Source organism: Miscanthus floridulus, chromosome 6 (genome assembly GCF_019320115.1).
Source record: "Miscanthus floridulus cultivar M001 chromosome 6, ASM1932011v1, whole genome shotgun sequence".
Taxonomy (NCBI): Eukaryota; Viridiplantae; Streptophyta; class Magnoliopsida; order Poales; family Poaceae; genus Miscanthus; species Miscanthus floridulus.
This window is the reverse complement of record NC_089585.1, coordinates 136,054,880-136,074,993: the sequence shown is the minus strand read 5'-3', so window position 1 is coordinate 136,074,993 and position 20,114 is coordinate 136,054,880. Positions and strand designations below refer to the sequence as shown.

At 44.9% G+C, this 20,114-nt stretch overlaps 1 protein-coding gene across 1 annotated transcript; it reads left to right on the top strand.

Annotated features, from left to right (window-relative positions):
• Window positions 1–12,231: 12,231 nt before the first annotated feature.
• On the top strand, window positions 12,232–17,845 carry LOC136459775 (uncharacterized). The gene is made up of 13 exons (XM_066459615.1): window positions 12,232–12,358; window positions 12,444–12,568; window positions 13,149–13,269; window positions 13,377–13,458; window positions 13,552–13,622; window positions 14,338–14,379; window positions 14,507–14,631; window positions 15,127–15,220; window positions 15,916–16,178; window positions 16,253–16,358; window positions 16,439–16,544; window positions 16,823–16,909; window positions 17,347–17,845. The coding sequence occupies exons 1-13, from the start codon at window positions 12,246–12,248 to the stop codon at window positions 17,452–17,454; spliced, it is 1,443 nt and encodes a 480-aa protein (XP_066315712.1). The 5' UTR covers window positions 12,232–12,245; the 3' UTR covers window positions 17,455–17,845.
• The last annotated feature ends 2,269 nt before the right edge of the window (window positions 17,846–20,114 follow it).

The following is a 20,114-nucleotide window of genomic DNA, read 5'->3' as shown; positions in this document are numbered from 1 at the left end:
GAGGGAGCCCCGAAGCCTGTTGGTGCTAACCTTACTGACCCGTCGCCTACCCAAGGCAAGCCCCCGTGCATAACCCCTATTTTTATGATCACTGAATATATATATGATGTGCATTTAAGTTACATGCATTTTATGGAAACTACATGCATAAATATATCTACCTACGAGTCCTGCTAGTGTAGGTCGAGTAGTTGCTATGCTCAGGATATCGATAGCGTGAGTAACCTGCCATTACTCACAAGTAGGCGATGATTATGATCACTCATGATAAAATGTTGTAAAGATAAATAATGACCAAGCTGGGATATGGTTTGGGTATTGGTGGGTGTAAGGGGTTGTGTCCTGCAGCTAATAGGGCATAGCTCGGTTACACTTTTTCCCTATATGTATTGATTAAGGACCGGTCATTTCATATGGCTCTAGGCAAGTCATAGATCTATTGTCCCATGCACATACTTGGGTATGGGTGTAGGGAAGACTTGTTGCTCTCTTGTCGTGGATCCAGCTCTTTCTAGACCGACTGGTTGGAGATGGAGATGGTGGAGGTTCTTGCACTGCACTGAGTCCGAGACTCAGGAGTGGGGGCTTGGAGTCCAAGTTTGGACGAGGACCTAGACACCCAGGATAGGAGAGTGATGGGTTGGTCCTACTTGTGCCTGAGGTACAAGTAGGGCATGTGTCTTTGGGGCACCTAGCTGGGGGCATTGATTCACGAATCACTAGCATTCCAGTATGACTTGACTGTGGTTTAGCACCGTAGTAAGAACTGAAAGTTGAAAGGAGAAGAAATGGAACTGATTGCTCAACACTTGCTTGAAAGTAGAACATGTGCTTATATAGTCTGGATAACTAATAACTTAATACGGCTGATAATAATACATAAATAAGGATTCACTATTAGTATTGCTTTCTGCTCAAAAGAAACCAGCAAACTATAAAGCTTATCATATTCTTTGGAGTCGAAAAATTATTTCCACTAGTCGGATAAGTCTTGCGAGTACATTATGTACTCAGGGTTTATTTACCCCTGTTGCAGGTGATGCATGAGAAGTACCTTTATGTGGAGGATTATTCTGGTGGGCTCAGACAGATTCCTCGCACCTATCACTAGATGTTTATTTAAATTCCGCTATTTATCATTCCGTACTCTAACATTTGGTATTGTAATAATATACTTTTTAAGAAACTCTAATGTATGAAATAGACAAGTATTGTAACTCGCTCTCATTATTGGATCCTTGGAGAAAATGTGGATCTTTTGGGTTCTTCCTTGGGGTGTGCCCGATGGACACCGCCCGCTGTAGCTTGCTTTCGGGGTGCTTAGTGTTTGGTGGAAGACGAGCGCCTCCGTAAGTGTGCTATTTCGGTCGGTTTCGCCACAGTTGGTACCAGAGCCAATAATGGTTACGAGTTTCATTACCCTTTTTCAAAAACTTAAAAATTTAACCAATAAAAGTTTTGCGAAAAGTAGGATGCGAATATATTAGGTAAATAAGTATAAACTCTAGCAATATGATCTATCTAGGATAGCGGCACTGATTTTATCTAATCAATTTTATATAGGTACACTGACTTACGTTGCGTAAGAAATCGCTTAGTATACGAAAAGTGAGTGTGCGATGTGCCAAAAAATTTTACGAATACCGCTATATTCCGACTTTAGTGAACGTATAGGCCGAAACATGCATCATAATAATAGCATCTTACTCAAACTGAAATCTCCCTTCACGTATAATTGAGTTAGTAAATTGATAGGACTAATTAAAGGAATGATTTAATAAATGTGCTGTCAATTCTCTAATCCCTTGCGTCTGATCAGGAAGGCGTTCTAATGGATGGTTCATATCTCTTATAGATGAATCTAAGGTCTAGACGTGGGAGCACTAGTTCTGGGGCGGCACACGGTCTTGGTGAGGGCCAAGGCAAGAGTGGTCGGCCCATTGAGCACGGCAATGGGGGGTCAGGAGGTTCCACCTCTGGCTCCTCACCCTTTCCCACCACCACCACCACCACCAATGACTCACACTGAGATGATGGCAGAGCTATTGGCTACTCGCCGAGAGTCAGCCTGTGCCATGGAGATAATGGCACAAGCTATCGCTGGCTTCACCTACGGTGGCCATGGGGGCAATGATGGGGACGGGGGTGGTGCCTGCCGTCCTGAGGGACCCTCCTCTTACCAGGACTTCCTCAAGACACACCCACCCACTTTTACACCATCAGATGAGCCCCTAGATGTGGAGCACTGGCTTCGTATTCTAGAGCAGAAGTTTCTGTTGCTCGATGTGGCCGACGAGCAGAAAGTGCGCTTTACAGCGCTACAGCTATTAGGGTCCGCAAGTACATGGTGGGATACTTTCTATGCCATACAGTAGCCAGATCATCTGGTAACCTGGCAGGAGTTCACCACTGCATTCAGAGAGTTCTATATTCCTGCTAGTGTCATCAATCAAAAACTGACTGAGTTCTTGGAGCTACGACAGGGGAGTATGATAGTGATGTACTATGTGAATAGCTTCAATCACTTGGCCCAGTATGCTGGCATTCATGTGGACACTGATGATAAGAAGAAGGACTGCTTCTTTTGTGGTCTCTCTTCCATCCTTCAGGAAAAGCTATACACGATGAACTATTAGACCTTTGGGGCACTAATGAACGCCGCCATTGCCATGGAAAGCTTTCAGTAGGAGTCTCAGGCAGAGTGGAAGAGGAAACGGGTGGCTACGGGGTCTTCCAGCCACCCTCACATGCACAAGGTACAGGTTGTCCGACGAGGGCCCTATCAATCATCAGGCGGGCCTTCGTTTCGATAGCCCCAGCAGACTTCTCAAACTTCCTCCACACAGTATCGTGCACCCCCATAGCAGGTGTAGCCCCAGCAACCTCAGGGATAGCAGGTCCCACCTCGTTAGGGATTTGGGAACAAGCCCAGTGCTTGCTTCAAGTGTGGCAAAGATGGGCACTATGCCTGAGAGTATCCCCAGAACCAGCCAACTCAGTCCACTCAACCATCGATGAACTCCAGGCTTATCAGGAGGACCATAATCAAGAAGAAAGTGCCCCATAGATCTAGCCAGGTGCATTTCACAGATGCTGAGTAGATTTTGCAACGGAGCCGGTGATGGCTGGTATGTTTACCATCGACTCCCATCCAACTTATGTGTTGTTCGATTTTAGTGCATCATATTTCTTTATGAGCATGGGATTTGTAGAGCGGCACAACTTACCACTTATGGCTATACCGTATGCCTATAAGATCCATACTGTGGGTTTGCAAATGTTCATCAATACCCAAATGGATACAGTAAGTTTGGTATTAGCCACCCACACTTACCGCCTACAATTCATGGTAATGCCTGGGCAAGGCATTGATGCTATTTTTGAAATGAATTGGTTGTAGGTGTATGGGGTAGTATTGGATATGAAGAGGAGAAGTGTGGAGTTATGAATTCCTTCTTCTGAGGATAGGATGTCTCTTATTATATCCTCAGATCCAGTCTTACCTGTTGCTGCCCATGCTGAAGTCTCTCCTGATCTTACCTCCATTCCGGTAGTATGTGAGTTCTCAGATGTTTTCCCTAAAGATCTTCCTAGGTTGCTATCGGACAGAGAGGTAGAATTCTCCATTGAGCTAGAGCCTAGTATTGCCCCTATCTCTAGGCGCCCATACTGCATGGCTCCAAGGGAACTAGCAGAAATAAAGAAGCAGCTGGAAGAGTTGATGGAAAAATGTTTCATCCGTCCTAGTTCTTCACCGTGGGGTTGCCCGGCTATTTTCGTGAAGAAGAAGGATGTTACTCTACGGATGTGTGTCGATTATTGCCCTCTTAATGCGGTAACAGTTAAGAACAAGTATCCTTTGACCTGCATAGATACTTTGTTCGACCAATTAGCTGGTGCCAAGGTGTTCTCGAAGATTGATCTCCGATCAGGCTACCATCAGATCAAGATCAGGCCACATGATATACCAAAGATAGCTTTCTCTACTAGGTATGGGTTGTATGAGTACCTAGTGATATCTTTTGGTCTCACCAACGCTCCTACCTTCTTCATGTACCTGATGAATTTGGTTTTCATGCCGGAGCTAGATAAGTTTGTGGTAGTTTTCATTGATGACATCTTGATCTATTCTAGGGGTGATGAAGAGCATGTCCAACACCTTCGAATAGTACTAACTCGACTAAGGGAGCACAAGTTGTATGCTAAATTCAGCAAGTGCAAATTTTAGTTGGATCGAGTACAGCTTTTGGGGCATATGTTGACACCTGACGGCGTTTCAGTAGATCCCAGCAAGGTACAAGATGTATTGGATTGAAAGTCTCCTAAGTCTGTGCATCAGATTCATCAGTTTCTTGGTCTAGCTGGGTACTATCGGCATTTTATCCCGGATTTCTCCAAGATAGCCCAACCAATGACCAAGCTACTCTAAAAAGAAGTCAAGTTTGATTGGAGTCCTACCTGCGAGGAAGCTTTCCAAACTTTGAAGATATTTCTGACCACTGCTCCTATATTGGCTCAACCTGATATTGATAGGCCCTTTGATATATACTGTGATGCCTCAAAGATGGGGTTGAGGTGTGTGCTTATGCAAGATAGGCGTGTGATAGCTTATGCTTCGCGCCAACTGAAGAAGCACGAGGTGAATTATCCCACTTATGACTTAGAGCTAGCTGTTGTAGTCCACTCTCTGAAGATTTGGAGGCACTACCTATTCGGCAACAAAGTGCACATCTTTACCGATCACAAGAGCCTCAAGCATATTTTCACTCAGTCTGAGCTAAATATGAGGCAAAGTCTATTATTACCTAGGAAAGGCCAATGTAGTGGCTGATGCTTTGAGCCGAAAGTCATATTAGACTGAGGAAACACCTTTGTCTCTCAACCATGCAGAGGTATTAGCTCACATCGTATTGACCTCAGAATTGCTAGAGCAGATTATTCGGGAGCAAAAGGAAGACCCCAAAGAAATTCCCCACATCAAAAAATTGATGGCCGAAGGGCGTGGCCCTCACTTTAGTGTTGATGATAATGGAATAGTGAGATATAAGGATAGACTGGTGGTCCCATCCAATGAGGAGCTGAAAAGGAAGATTTTGAATGAAGCCCATCATTCAAAGCTATCTATCCATCCTGGTAGCAACAAGATGTATCATGATCTGCGCCACTTGTACTAGTGGTCCAACATGAAGCAGGACATCACCTGGCATGTCACAAAGTGTGACACTTGTGGTAGAGTTAAGGCAGATCATATGCGTACTCCGAGATATTTGTAGCCCTTACCTATTCCTGTTTGGAAATGGGAAGATATTTCCATGGACTTTGTGGTGGGTTTGCCCCGCACATCCAAGGGCTATGATTCTATTTGGGTCATTGTGGACCGTCTAACTAAGTCTGCTCATTTTATCCCGGTGGACACCAAATATGCAACCAGAAAGTACGCTTAGATATACTTTCACCAGATTGTGACTCTACACGGGGTTTCCCTTACTATCATCACTGATAGATGGTCAATCTTTATCTCTCGTTTTTGGGACCAGCTACAGCAATATCTTGGTACTCATCTCCTCAGAAGCTCCACATACCATCCACAAACTGATGGCCAAACTAAGAGGGTGAATCAGGTGCTCGAGGATATGTTGAGAGCTTGTGCCATCTCTTTCCCTGAGAAGTGGGATGCCTGCTTGAAGCTAGTAGAATTTTCTTACAATAATAGCTACCAAGAAAGCATCTGCATGACACCATTCGAAGCTCTATATGGGAGAAAGTGCAGGACATCACTCAACTAGGTTGAAGTAGGAGACCATGGGTACTTTTAGCCTGAGTTCATCAAAGAGGCTCGAGAGCAAGTAAGCATCATTCGGAGTCACTTAAAGGCATCTCAAAGTCGATAGAAAGCTTATGCTGATAAGCAAAGAAGACCCTTAGAGTTTGTAGCTGGAGATTATGTGTATCTCAAAGTGTCTCCTATGAGAGGGGTGCATCGGTTTGGCATCCATAGCAAGCTAGCACCTCGATATGTGGGTCCGTATCAGGTATTGGAGCAATGTGGCCCAGTTGCTTATCGTCTACGACTTCCTAATATTTTTATCTGTGGTGCACGATGTGTTTCATGCATCGCAATTGAAGAAATGTTTATGGGTTCCTGATGAAGCCATGGAAATTGAAGGGCTTCCTCTCTAGCCAGATTTGACTTATGTTGAGCACCCTGTCAAAATCTTAGATGAGAATGAGAGAGTGACTAGGAATAGAGTGGTAACGTTCTACAAGGACAGTGGCAAAACCATTTAGAGGATGAGGCCACTTAGGAACAAGAGAGTTACCTATTGTAGCATTACCCCCACCTCCTTGTCGGCTCTGATAGTTAGTTGCTGCATTAAAATGTAATTCCTACCTCCTTCTCACACTAGGCACATAAAATCTCGGGTCGAGATTTTGTTTTGGGGGGGTAGGTTTGTAACACCCTCGGTGTTACATTGTACAACTTTTGGCTAACACACTGTATAAGCATCATATTTGTGTATACATGTTGGTATTATAGGGTATAAAGCAATTTTCAAAACTTGAAGCGTTCATTTGAAATAGGAAACGAGATTACATTTCATGTCGCAGGGTGTTACTTAGGGTTCTTAATGAATTTTTATTGAACGAAAATGCTATAGGACCATATGTGAACTTTAATAAAGTTGGTAGTATAAACTTCATAGGTGATGGTGAAATACTTGCGGTCGGAAATGGGGTTCGCTAGCTAGTGTGTCAAGTAGCTTGGAAAAGGAATGCGACGCGAAACCATTTGAAGTTTAAGTCATGTCGCGTAAGTTTGAAAATGGGTCGACGAAGCCATGTTCGGCAATTTTTGTAGAGTGATCGGGTTAAGAAGTGGTAAGATGTTTTGGCATGGTTGGCTAGCCCTAGGTACCCTTTTGAGTGTAGAACAACTGGTTTGGCGTTTGGAGCACTGGGTTCAAGTTTTTTAGCCACTTTAAAAAGCGTGCACGACACATTGTCCATCTCCGGGCGTGGTCACCACCTCTGCTTGGCCTGGCACCGCTACTGGCCTACCCAGCACATGCTGCCGCACTGGCCACGCCCCTACCACCATGCCTGTGCAAGCACGCCCGCGTGCATGGCCCACGCTGCTGGCCTAGGTCCCTACTGCTATGCCTTGGTACGCGCTCGCACGCGCCACACGTGTCCAGACGCACTGTCCGCCCGATGTTGCCGCTCGCTGGCTGTCCGACCTTTACTACCGCCCGGTCCGCTCCGCTATGCACGCCTGGCTTGCGACATGTGTGCACTAGGGTCCAGCGGGCCTGAATGCTGCCTCCTCCATCACATCCGCCTAGGCCACTGCCCGATGTCGTGCCTGCTTGCGTGTTTGGCTTGTCCGAACCAATGTCGCCACTCTCCCAAGAGCTCACGCGCACTGCCTACATGGCCTTCACTGCTCCCGTTGACGCAGCGCAACTACACGTGCATAGGATGGCTACCTCACTATGCCTTCACGTCCGTATCCACTGCCATGCTCAGCGCCGAGCCAAGCCATCCTAACTTCCCTATTTCGCAGTCGCCGTGTTGCTGAAACCGCCCACTCTGATTTTGCCATAGTGAAGCCACCACAGTGCAATTAAACCTGCCCTTAGCTCTGTGGTGTATCCAGGCACACAACCGACCCCACCTTGTTGTTTGTACCACCGCACAGTGCCCCAATTTGGGATTGTCGCATCACCAGGTCCTTAAGACCGAATGGGTATGCATCGTAGGCAAGCCACGTATCCTGTGCATCTCTTGGCAATTCCTTGCACCGCTAGCCTTTACTCCAGCTGCTAATCGCCCTGCTCACCTCGGTCGAAGCTCTACCTCCGCCTAGCATTCCCTGACGTGGTCATGCCATCTTCGTGCGCCGCCACACCACCACGCGCGCACACAGCTAGCTCAGCTCGGGCCATCTCTGAATGAATCACCATCTCGAAGGTTTCCGTGGTGAGTCACTAGAGCCCGCTAGCTACCTATTTTGCCCCGACCTTGCTGACATTCACCGAAATGACACTACCGTGACTACAGGACCTCCACCACCGTGGTCGGACCATGCTGCTACATCTCGGCTCACGTTTCCTTCGCCCGACACTTTGCGTTCGCTCCTAGGTAAGGTTTGGCTCGGTTGTTGGGGAGGGGAAGGTCTGTTGTGGCCGGCGTATGTCGCCGGTGCTAGCGCCGCCACGCCAGAGCGCGCGCGCGGGTGTCGGGGATGTAGCTATTATGAAGGTAGGGTTTTCCGAGGGCATAGCTATAAAATAGAAGACTAGCGGAATAGTGCGTTTAGCGCTCAAATAAATACAGGGTAGTCTGAGGGGGTTTCTGCTTATTGTCCGGCGCGCGCGGGTCTTTCCCTCCATGGGCCATCGTCTGGCTGGGCCACGCCCCACGTGGTCCACGCTGCGCTTGCGCGCACGTCGCGCCATTGTGGGCCGAGCCACGCGAGTGGGCCGCAAGTAGAAATCGGTTTCTTCAATTTTTAGTAAAGTAGAAATGCTTATTTAATTTAGTTATGAGCTGAACTTTGATAAATTATAGTAAATTGTGTAGTTGTCCAAAAATAGTGAAACCAATTTTGTTAGATTCACAAAATTATCATCTACTTGTTAGTACAGATAGATTATAGTTAGCTATGACGATGGTAGGGTCATATATTCAAACTAAGAGCTTAGTATTATGTGGATTAATAAGTGTAGGAATTTTTGTGGTAGATTGGCGATGGATATAGCTATAAAAATTTTATAGTAGGCTCGCTAGGTTATTATGTACTTGTTGTAAATTTTGTGGCCTTCGAATGGGTTGCGAAATAGAATAGCTATTATCCTTGCTTTATCGTATATAGCGTAGATCAGCTTTAGGAGTAAGAATGCATGTAGTTGTTATCATATTGTATGCCATAAGTCAAATTTGTTATCGGCAACGATAGATAGCTTAATACTGTGGTCAGTAGCACTAGCTTAGTGGTTAAATAGATGTACCTTTATTTTAAGAGTTGTTGTTGCTATGTTACTAAGCATTGCATCATCATTTCATGCATGTAGATCACGAGCTGGTAGATTTCGTGCCCGTCAATGAGCAAGAGTACGACGAGGTGATTGAGGAGTATGAGGAGGAGACCTTGGTACGGGAGGGAGCCTCAGAGCCTGTTAGTGTTGACCTTACTGACCCACCGCCTACCCTGCCCAAGGTAAGCCCCAGTGCATAACCCCTATTTTTATGATCACTGAATATATATATGATGTGCATTTAAGTTACATGTATTTTATGAAAACTACATGCATAAATATATCTACCTACGAGTTCTACTAGTGTAGGTCGAGTAGTTGCTATGCTCAAGATATTGGTAGCGTGAGTAACCTGTCGTTACTCACAAGTAGGCGATGATTATGAACACTCATGATAAAATATTGTAAAGATAAATGGTGACTGGGCAGGGATATGGTTTGGGTATTAGTGGGTATAAGGGGTTGTGTCCTGCGGCCAACAGGGCATAGCTCGGTTACACTTTTTTCCTGTTTGTGTCGATTAAGGACCGGTCATTGCATATGGCTCTAGGCAAGTCACAGATCTATTGTCCCGAGCACATACTTGGGTATGGGCGCAGAGAAGACTTGTTGCTCTCTTATCATGGATTCAGCTCTTTTTGGATCGACTGATTGGAGACGGAAATGGTGGAGGTCCTTGCACCGCACTGAGTCTGGGACTCAGAAGTGGGGGCTTGGAGTCTAAGTTTGGATGGGGACCTAGACACCTAGGACAGGAGAGTGATGGGTTGGTCCTGCTTGTGCCTATGGTATAAGCGGGGCGTGTGTCTTCGAAGCACCCAACTAGGGGCATTGATTCGTGAATCACCGGCGTTTCAGTACGGCTTGTCTACGGTTTAGCACCGTAGTAAGAACTGAAAGTTGAAAGGAGAAGAAATGGAACTGATTGCTCAACTCTTGCTTGAAAGTAGAAAAGGTGCTTATATAGACTGGATAGCTAATAACTTAATACGGCTGATAATAATACATAAATAAGGACTCACTATTAGTATTGCTTTCTGCTCAAAAGAAACCAGCAAACCATAAAGCTTATCATATTCCTTGGAGTCGGAAAATTATTCTCACTAGTCGGATAAGTCTTGCGAGTACATTATGTACTTAGGGTTTATTTACCCCTGTTGCAGGTGATGCATGAGAAGTACCTTTGTGTGGAGGATTATTCTGGTGGGCTCAGACAGAATCCTCACTCCTATCACTAGATGTTTATTTAAATTCTGCTGTTTATCATTCCGCACTCTGACATTTGGTATTGTAATAATATACTTTTTAAGAAACTCTGATATATGAAATGGACAAGTATTGTAACTCGCTCGCATTATTGGATCCTTGGGAAAAACGTGGATCTTTTGGGTTCTCCCTTGGGGTGTGCCCGACGGACACCGCCTGTTGTAGCTTGCTTTCAGGGTGCTTAATGTCTAGTGGAAGACGAGCGCCACCGTAAGTGTGCTATTTCGGGCGGTTCTGCCACAACGGTGCTCATGCTCGCCACGCCGACCACCGTCGCCGCTTACCCCAAACCAAAAAGGATTAAGTCCACTTTTGGTCCCTCTACTCTTATGTTGGTCTAATTTTAACCCTCAACTATAAAACCGTCTAGTACCGATACCCAACTGTCAAAACCGTTCACTTTTAGCACCTGGGTGGGGGCAAGGCTGTTTTGACCGACGTTGAGCGGTTTTGACCACGCTGCGCTGGCGTTGACCACCACGTAGGACGCTGGCCTACATCTCAGCGACATGTGGGGCCCGTGCCTTCCCATCTCCTCTGCTCCCTCTTCTCTCTGTAATCCCTCTCCTCTATGAACGCCGCTGCCCTGCTCCATCTCGCTCGCCCTACACCGCGCGCCGCCCTGCGCCCTCCTTTCCCCCGACTCCCTTTCTCTCTCTCTTCTTTCCCTCTCTTGCTTGCCCTCTCCCTTCCCTTGCTCTGGTGCTTGGGTGGATGGAGGGCAAGGTCGCTGCCTCCGGCCTCCCCGCCCGACCGCGACGACCTCCATGATGTCGGGGTCCGCCTCGCTGACCTCGCGCGCTCTGTGCGCGTCCACTTCTCCCAGGCTGGCGGGTGGCACTGGTGGCTGGGACAACCCGTCACCTGCTAGGGCGCACGGACCACCACCTCTTCCTCTGATGCGCGGCGTGGCGAGCTGGGTGCGCTGCGGCGCGACACGAGAGGATCGGCTTGCCGGCCCTGGCAGATTGACGTAGAAGTCCGACGGAGGCGACGCAGAAGTACCGTGGAGGCGACGGATGGTAAAGCGACGAGCCGACGTCTCCTCTGCTTCCGGCCGACTGCGTCGCCGCCTCTAAGCTGTCTCGGGCTGATTCCTTAGGCCACCAGCACCTCCTCCGCCCCGTCGACTTCTCCGACGCCTCATCCTGGGCCATCGAGCGCCGGAGCATTCTCCCGTCGGCTCGTGAGCAGGGCGGTGGCGCTCGAGCAAGTTGCGACGGCAGCGCGTGTCCGCCTCGTCCACCGTCACAAGTGGCGCCGCCGCCGGTGCTGGCTACTTTGATCTCCCGCCCGCCGTTGACTCGTCCAGCAGCACCTACGCCCTGAAGCCGATCCCCTCGCCGTGGTGGCGTCGGTCGACCCGTCGTCCACGGACTCAACACGGGAGCCCAAGCGGATGCGGACTGGCGATGACAGCACGTCGTCTTCCTCTTCCTCGTCGTCATCCATGGATGGCGGTCGCACTCCGTGGTCGAAGCTGCCCCACCCGCGACGCAAGCGTCCACGGCGGCAGTGCGAGAGAGAGGGGAGGGAGGTGATGAGTGGGCCCATATGTCACTGAGATGGAGGTTGACATCCTACGTGGCGGTTAATAGTGTGGCGTGGTCAAAACCGCTCCACGTAGGACAAAACAGCCTTGTCCGTGTCCAGGTGCTAAAAGTGAACGATTTTAACAGTTGAGGTATCACCGCTAGATAGTTTTGTAGTTAAAGGTTAAAATTAGACGAACCCTATATTTGAGAGGCCAAAAATGGATTTAATCCCACCAAAAACCAATGGTTATGGTTATCGGACCGCTTCTCCTTGCATAAAGTAAAGCCCGTCCGGGGTGCGGTGTGTCTGATTGGGTAGGATCCGACCCGACCCGCTCGCTCCTTAAACCCTCGCTTGTCGCCGCTTTGCTTTCTCAACTCCAACTCCCACTCCTCCCCCACACCAATGGACTCGCCGCCGCCGCCGCCGATTCGCCGGGAGGCGTGGGAGGGCTGCAGCGTCCTCCTCGATATCAATGACGGCGACCGCCTAGCCTTCTTCCGCCTCACCCCCGGAGCGTCAGTCCTACCCTCCCTCTCTCCCCACACCTTCCTGACTTCGCTACTCCCTCCCCCCTCGAACCAACCCTTTGTGTGCGCGCAGGACGGTGAAGATTGGGAACAAGACCTGCTCGCTGCAGCCGCTCGTGGGGCGCCCCTTTGGCTCCCTCTTCCGCCTCGGCGCCGACGGACTCGTCCCCTGCGCCGCCGCGGACGCCACATCTCGTGGTAAGGATAGATTCTGATTCGAAGCCTCTGTCGAGCTGAATTGCCAGCTCGAGTTAACCTTTTTTATTAAAGCTCAACAAGTTCTAATCTTTTACTACTTGTAAAGCTCAAGCTTTTTCTATTTTCATTCAGTGTGATAGTTAGTCAGCTATTGGGCCTCATCTATATCCAAGTTCTGTACAGTTGCTGTTCCATTGTGCCATATGTACAATGTGCCTAATTAATGAAAGCCTAATTTTTGGATCTAGTTTAGTGGGGGCGAAGCCAGGCATGAAAATCACCCGGGTCAGCTCCATTGTTCATCACATAAAATGTACTAGCAAACAGTGAATCTATATATGTTTTGCCAAAATTTATAGGGGTCGGCTGACCCCAGTAAATACACGTAGTTTCGTCCCTGTTTCCTACAAACAAATCATTTTGTCTTCTTTTTAACAAAGATAAGCGTCATGCTGCAATGATTCCTACAATCGTGGTTAACTAATGCCTCTCTCTCTCTCTCTCTCTCTCGCTCGCTCTCGTGGTGTACTCATCATTATGCACACTATCTAAATTTTGTAACAATGACCCATTTATCTAGATCATAACACGCGAGATGGTGCCGATGGCCAAACGCAGGATGAAACCAGAGACAATAGGTCTCTGGTTGATAATAATACGGCTCAAAATTTATCTAGCGATGACATAGAGGCAATGAAGAGGTGAGATTCTGATCATATTTGGTTTTTATTGAATATAAGCTATGCTTTGTTCTCTTTTCCCTGTGATTTATGTGCAAATTTGTATGCGATTTGATTTTATAAAACAGGGATGGTGCAACTGGTGATGAGATTGTGGAAGCTTTAATAGCAAATAGCTCAACATTTGGAAAGAAAACTGTCTTCTCACAGGTTAGTACAATAATTTCTTAACTTTATTTTCTTTGGTCTCCTGAAGTTCCAAAAGTGTTGGTGATTGATTTAGTTAAATCATTTTGGTTGCAGGAGAAGTACAAGTTAAAGAAACAAAAGAAATATGCACCTAAAGTTCTTTTGCGACGCCCTTCTGCTCGAAGGTACCTTTCTAGTAGTCTTTGTACAGTCTGCAAATATGTCAAGTTGTTTTTGAGATGTGTACCCTTGGTTTACGTTGCTGTACTTTTGACATGTGTTCATGTACGCAACCAGATATTAATGTGCTTTCATTGTATTTATTTTCCTGATGCTTTCTCTACAAGAGATAAAGTAACATGGTGATTTTTGTACGACTATTAATACATTCAATTATATTTAAAAAAGTGTCATGCAACATGTTTAGAGAGTGGGTACAGACCAGACTGGGAGATGAAGAATGCAAATGAAACTACTTATACTTTCTAGCCTTTGACATGTGAAGTCATCATGTCCAACACTATTGTTTCAATATTTATTGTGTTCCCACTTTACTGAAATGAATGATATCGTGTTCTTTGGAGAATAAAATATATTTTGTGGCAGGTAATAGTTACAATGCCAATTAGCTCGTTGGCAAGAGTGAAGGAGGAACATTTCTAATAGAAATACCAATTTTCCATATTTTTGTTATGAAACCTTGCCCTTGCACTACCAAGTGTTACCTATTAGATTAGATTTGGCTTGATTTATCTAATTTTTTGCGTTTATTTTGTAATATTCTACTATAACTCATATTTGGCATAGCACATGCTCTTGAAAATGTGATTGCTGGATCTTTGTCAATTTTAAATTCATTTTTTGATCATATGGATAATTTGTGATCATTTTCATGTGCAGCATTTGTGAGACATACTTCAAGAAAAGTCCAGCTCGTATAGGGTAATTATTTTCTTCATTGACAAGTGGCATCTGTTGTTTTGTTTCAGTCCTCATATATAATTTCTTCTTTTTTGCTTAACGTGTACTACTCTCATTCACTTCATGCTGTTCTTTCTGTGGTTATTAGGTTTATGCGAGTTGACACACTCTCTCTCTTGTTGTCTATGGCAAACATTGGTGCGTATTCAGATGTGCTTGTTGTTGATATGGTTGGAGGTTTAGTTGTTGGAGCTGTTGCTGAACGCTTAGGAGGTAAAATATGTTTCTCTTTTACTTTACTACTAGTTCAATAAGATTAAACTTAATGGATGTTATTGAATTAAATACAGTTAAGCTCTATTGGCTACATTCAGATGCTAAACGTTCCACTTAATACCTTGTTATGATCGGCTAGAAGCCACCAGGATTTTTGGTGAAGTTTGCTTTATGACAGTTTGATCTATGCTGTCGGTATGAGGAATGAGTAAGCCAATAAATAAAATTTCTATGCATGTGAACACTAAAATGTGCAAGTTGCACTACTTGTTGCCACAAAGTGCAAGCTATATTCATTAAATATGTAAGTCCTAAGTGCCTGGTGACTGCCATTGTGCCTAAGTGCCAACATCCAGTATTCACCATTTTGTTTAAATATATATTAGATTAGAACTGCTTTTTGGTGTTCTCTGGGTATAGACATTATAATGCATTGGTTATGTAAATCCTAATGTGATTATGAATATTTTATGTTGTTCATTACATTAACAGGTACAGGTTATGTTTGCAGCACATATCTTGGTTCAGCACCCTGCTCCATCGACATTATAAGAATGTACAATTTGAGCAGTGATATGGTCAGCAGGTAATTTTCTTTTGGCACTAGGTTGCTTTTAATTAGATGATGTCTGGAATAACAATGTTATGGAAAGTGACCTTCTAATCAAGTTAGTAGCACATTTGCCATCCAGAAACGAAGCATGAGTTATTCGGAGCACATGAACTATAAAATTGTAATTGGACTTTTCACCATTAGTCTATCAGCAGATTTCAAGCACGAATTATTCTCCAGTTGTGACCTTGTTGGATTGTACAAATTCATGAATACAGCCGTTCAAACTGGATTTTCTAATTGTTTACCATCCAATTTAATATAACCATTCACTTCTTTTGGACTATTGGTCCATACTGTCATATACTAGATTCTTATTTCAAGCTTGAGATATACTCCCTCCGTCCCAAAATAAACGACGTTTTGGGTTTTCGTGCCACAAGTTTGACTCGATTTGTAGAAAATACGTGCAATATTTACATCTTCAAATAAATTTGTTAAAAAACTAGACAAAAAGATCTTTTCGATGATACTAATTACTTAGCATAAATATTTATATATTTTAATATATAATTGCCGGTAGTTGTTTCTCGGGAAACGAGAACGTCACTTATTTTGGGACGGAGGGAGTATGAATGAAGTAGTTCAAGTTATAGAAGTGGTCAGCATCCATGATTTAGTTGAAGTTATACTGTGTCTGAAAATGTTGTGATGAACTTTCCATTCAGGATTGTTCAGGCGCCACTTAGTGACCTATGTTCAATGCATAGTTCTGGGAACACCCCTTCTCTTCTCAATGGTGGCGCTGAAGGGGAAATGGTAGAGCCTGCTGTAGTACCAGATGAGGATGCCCAGGCGTCTTTGGCACAGCAAGTTGACACAGCAGTGTCAGATGAGAAGGCACAGTTATCAACAGATCAGCCAACTGATATGGAGGTCTCAGAGCCTTCTTTGGATGAGCATCCTGTTCAAGATGAAAACTCTTCATTAGGTAAAAAATTGATGAATCCAAAAATGCTCTAGTGAAGTTAAGTTTTGATCTCTGGATGCTATGTGAATCTGTAGATGGCAAAGGCAGTGATGGTAATTTAGATGCTTCAAAATCTTCTAAAGCTGGAAAAGCACCATCACCAGAGAAGATGAAATATTGGAAAGAACATGGCTTTAGTAGGTAATACAAGTTATAGAAGAAAGTTGTTCTTATATTATAGTACAGATTCCAATTAACATGATGGTGTCTTCTTAATGCAGTTTGATTGTTTGTGCCCCTGGCCACGAAGTCGAGCGTCTTGTCGCTGATCTGCTTCCACTTTTGTCTTATTCAGCTCCATTTGCTATATATCATCAGTATCTTGATGTAAGTAAATATAAATATTTCTTGATCTTGATACAGAAGCATGCCACGTGTGAACTAAATTTCATTTGGTTTATTGCATTTATGCTAGAATTTTTGCTGTCTAGAATCTTGATTGAAGTGTCTGGAAAGCAACATAGAGCATCCTTTTCATGCCTGAGATTATTATTAACATGTGTTGTGGAGAAAAGTCATTTTTTGTTTCTTCCTATCTCTCGTTTCCTCTTCTATAAAATATGATTGTCATAGTTCCTTATCTCTTTGTCTATATCTTCATGCAGCCTCTTGCAAAGTGCATGCACAGCTTACAAGTATCAAAGATGGCTATTGGATTGCAGCTTTCTGAACCCTGGCTACGTGAATACCAGGTCAGTGCCTGAACATTGAGGAATTTAAAGCAGAAATAGCTGTCCTTATGAGTTTTAAGGTTCTCTTATCCACATTCTTAAATAATGCATTTGAAGATAATTCTGCACTCTTCCGATAATCGTAATGTATTATGTGTACTGAATTTGCTTATTAAAATGCAGTAGGCTAATTTCGGAAACAAAATTTATGTGCTGCTAGGTCATCTTTTGTAATTTCCCACATGATGGTCCATGTTTAAACAGTTACAACAGATATGAAAAATGCACAATTGCTAGGTCATCTTTTGTAATTTCCCACATGATGGTCCATGTTTCAACAGTTACAGCAGATTGGAAAGATGTGCTATTGCTTTTTATTTCATGTGCCCTAGCCCCCCTTCAAAGAAGTATTGGCGTAGGAACTTAAAGAACTCTGGTCTTCCTTACGTACAATACAGGTCCTTCCATCGCGCACCCATCCACACATGCAAATGAATGCATTTGGCGGTTATATCTTGAGCGGCATAAGGATACACAGTACAGATTGTATGATAGCAAACAAGTGAGTCATCAATAAGGCATGGTTTCAAGCAAAAAAGGATAGCGTGCCATTTTTTTACCTTAAAAGGTGGGCAATATTTTGTAGTCTAGCTAGCAGTCTGCTTGCATGTTGAAACCAGTATGCGGTTACCAGACATACGCTGCCATGCTTACAGTTACAGAGAATAGCACCAGGGAGTAGGACAAGAGCATTGCTATCAAGATGTGTAATCCTGTGTAACTTGTATTATTGTTTGTTGTAGTTTTAGAGAACTCGTATTAAACTTGTACGGGTCGAGGTATTTTATGCCTCCAGCTGTAGGATTTGCTGGAGATATCCTTGTGTACTGTTTATATGCTTGTGGTGAACAGACAGATGTATGAGTTTTTAAGAGACGTGAAAAGGTATTAACTCCCTCGTCATACTTTCTCTGTCCCAAATTAAATCAACTAAATTTGTTTAAAAAAATAAAATATTTATGACACTAAATTAGTATCACTCAATGCATCATGAAATATATGTCATAATATATATTTATTTACTGTCATAGATGTTATCCTTCCCTATAAAGTTGGTTAAGCTTAAGATGGTTTGACTTGTGATTGTTGTAACTTAAGAGGGTTTGATTTATGATTGTTGTAGAACTTGATTTGTTTTGGAACAGAGGGAGTAATACTCATAAAAAAAAATGTGTCATCTTTTGTTCACTGAGAATTATGGAAGCACTGAAATGCATTTGTGTTCAAGGCACCAAGTCCTAGTATGCCAATGGTTTTACAAGTGGTGGCAAATGATATCTGTTTCTGGTGTTTTTTGTCGCTCCTGGTTGAGGCTCTAGTGTGTTGGCTTGTCCTTGTTCTTTGTTTTTCTCATAAGAGTCTTTACTATGAAATGTAGGATTATCAAAACAAAGGAATAGAATAATTGCATGGAGCTTTACACAGTTTTACATGAATTTAAATTTAAAATACAAGAAAGTCTCCATTATAACCTTTGGATGCAACACAAGAAAAGTGTATGAGTTTTCAGAGAGACAGTAAAGTTTTTATGATGTCCAACCTCCTGTTTGTTCTTTAAAATTCCTATGGTTTTCTACATCCCATAGGAATCTAAAGGAATTTGTAGTGTTTAATCTTTTGTTTCAAGTGAAGTGCTTGGAAAGTAGCTATTAACGTGAATAGGGGCTCATGTTGGGTTTTCAACTAGTCTACACCAACTTGCTTGGGACTGAAAGACTTTGTCGTTGTCTTTTGTTTCAAATGGACATAGGGAATTCTCCTATAGGATTAAAATATTCCAAAATTCTTATGCTTTTCTTTTATTTCAAAATTCTAAAATGGACAAAGAGGGTTTTATTCCAAAATTCTTTGCATCATGAGAGAGAGAGAGAGAGAGAGAGAGAAAACGCGGTCCCATGCATTTTTGTGTGTGCGTGTATAGTCATTTCCACGCGTCTTGTTTAATCTGTTCAGTCTCGGGGAATGAATCAGGGTGAGGAAGTATTGATTGAAACACCTCTGTCTAAAAAAGTTGATATTTTAGTTTTATTCAAAGTCAAACATTGTATATACGAACTAGGAGAAAGAATTGATCTTTGTCATTTGAAAGTCATTGCAAGTTATGAGAAGCATTTCCAGAGTTGCAATTCTGACTGTTTCTGCGTCACATGAAAGCGATATAATACAATAATAAACACATAACAGGAGAACGCAACAAATGAGTAGCATCTTCTGCATTCGGATTCCGAAGTTGCATTGCATACAGACATACAGTACAATGCAAGCTGACAATTCGGCACGCAAAGTCTGCTGGTCACTCTTTGCACTGGAGACTGGAATTTTCTGAAACCTGCGACGCCACGATGTCGTCGACCGTCGTAGCTAGGCGAGTTTGGAGGATCGATGGATAACGCGTCCTAGGATGAATTGAGACCAGAGGCCAGTGGTCCACCCGTCCACGACGCCGCCGGAATGGGTGCATCCGTGCATGTAACACGCCGTCCGAATTCCGATCGACCCCGGACGGAGGGGGCGTCGACGTTTTCTTCTTCTTCCACGAGAGCGACAACCGACAACTAACCGGCCGCCGGCCCGGTCTGCTCCTGCGTCTGCGTGCGGCGTGGCGCGGCCACGTCAAAGATGCGGTGCCGACGCGTGTTTCCGTCTCCGTCTCCCTGGACGTTCTCCGTCCGTCCTTCCCCGGTCTCCCCACGCGGCGGCCGGCCGGCCACGGCCAGCCGGAGCAGCTACTAGTAGTAGTACTGGGGGACAATCAACGAAAGCGTCGGTCCACCGTCCACGGCCCGGACTCCTTCACACTTCACACTTGGCAGGGTCAGTGAGGACACGATCGGCGACTCCAGTCCCTCCAAAGCGCACCATTTCTGCTGCCTGCTCCAACACACCACACGCTGCCACGCCTCGTGGTGGTGGTGGTCGTCGGCGTTGGCATAAGGAAAACGAGGGAGGTAGGAGACGAGACGACGGACCACGGGGTGTGGGCGTGTGGCAGTCGTAGCCTGAGGCCTGAGAGGCCTGAGGCTGGGCCCCCAACAGCCACGGCGAGTAAAGGAGAAGGCGGGCAGAGGGGCGGCGGGGGCCTTGTCGCGACGCGCTTGGACTGGCGCGGAGCCTGCCTAGATGCCGTTTCGCGTCCGGGGTCGGTTGGGCCCCAGCCCGATGTCGC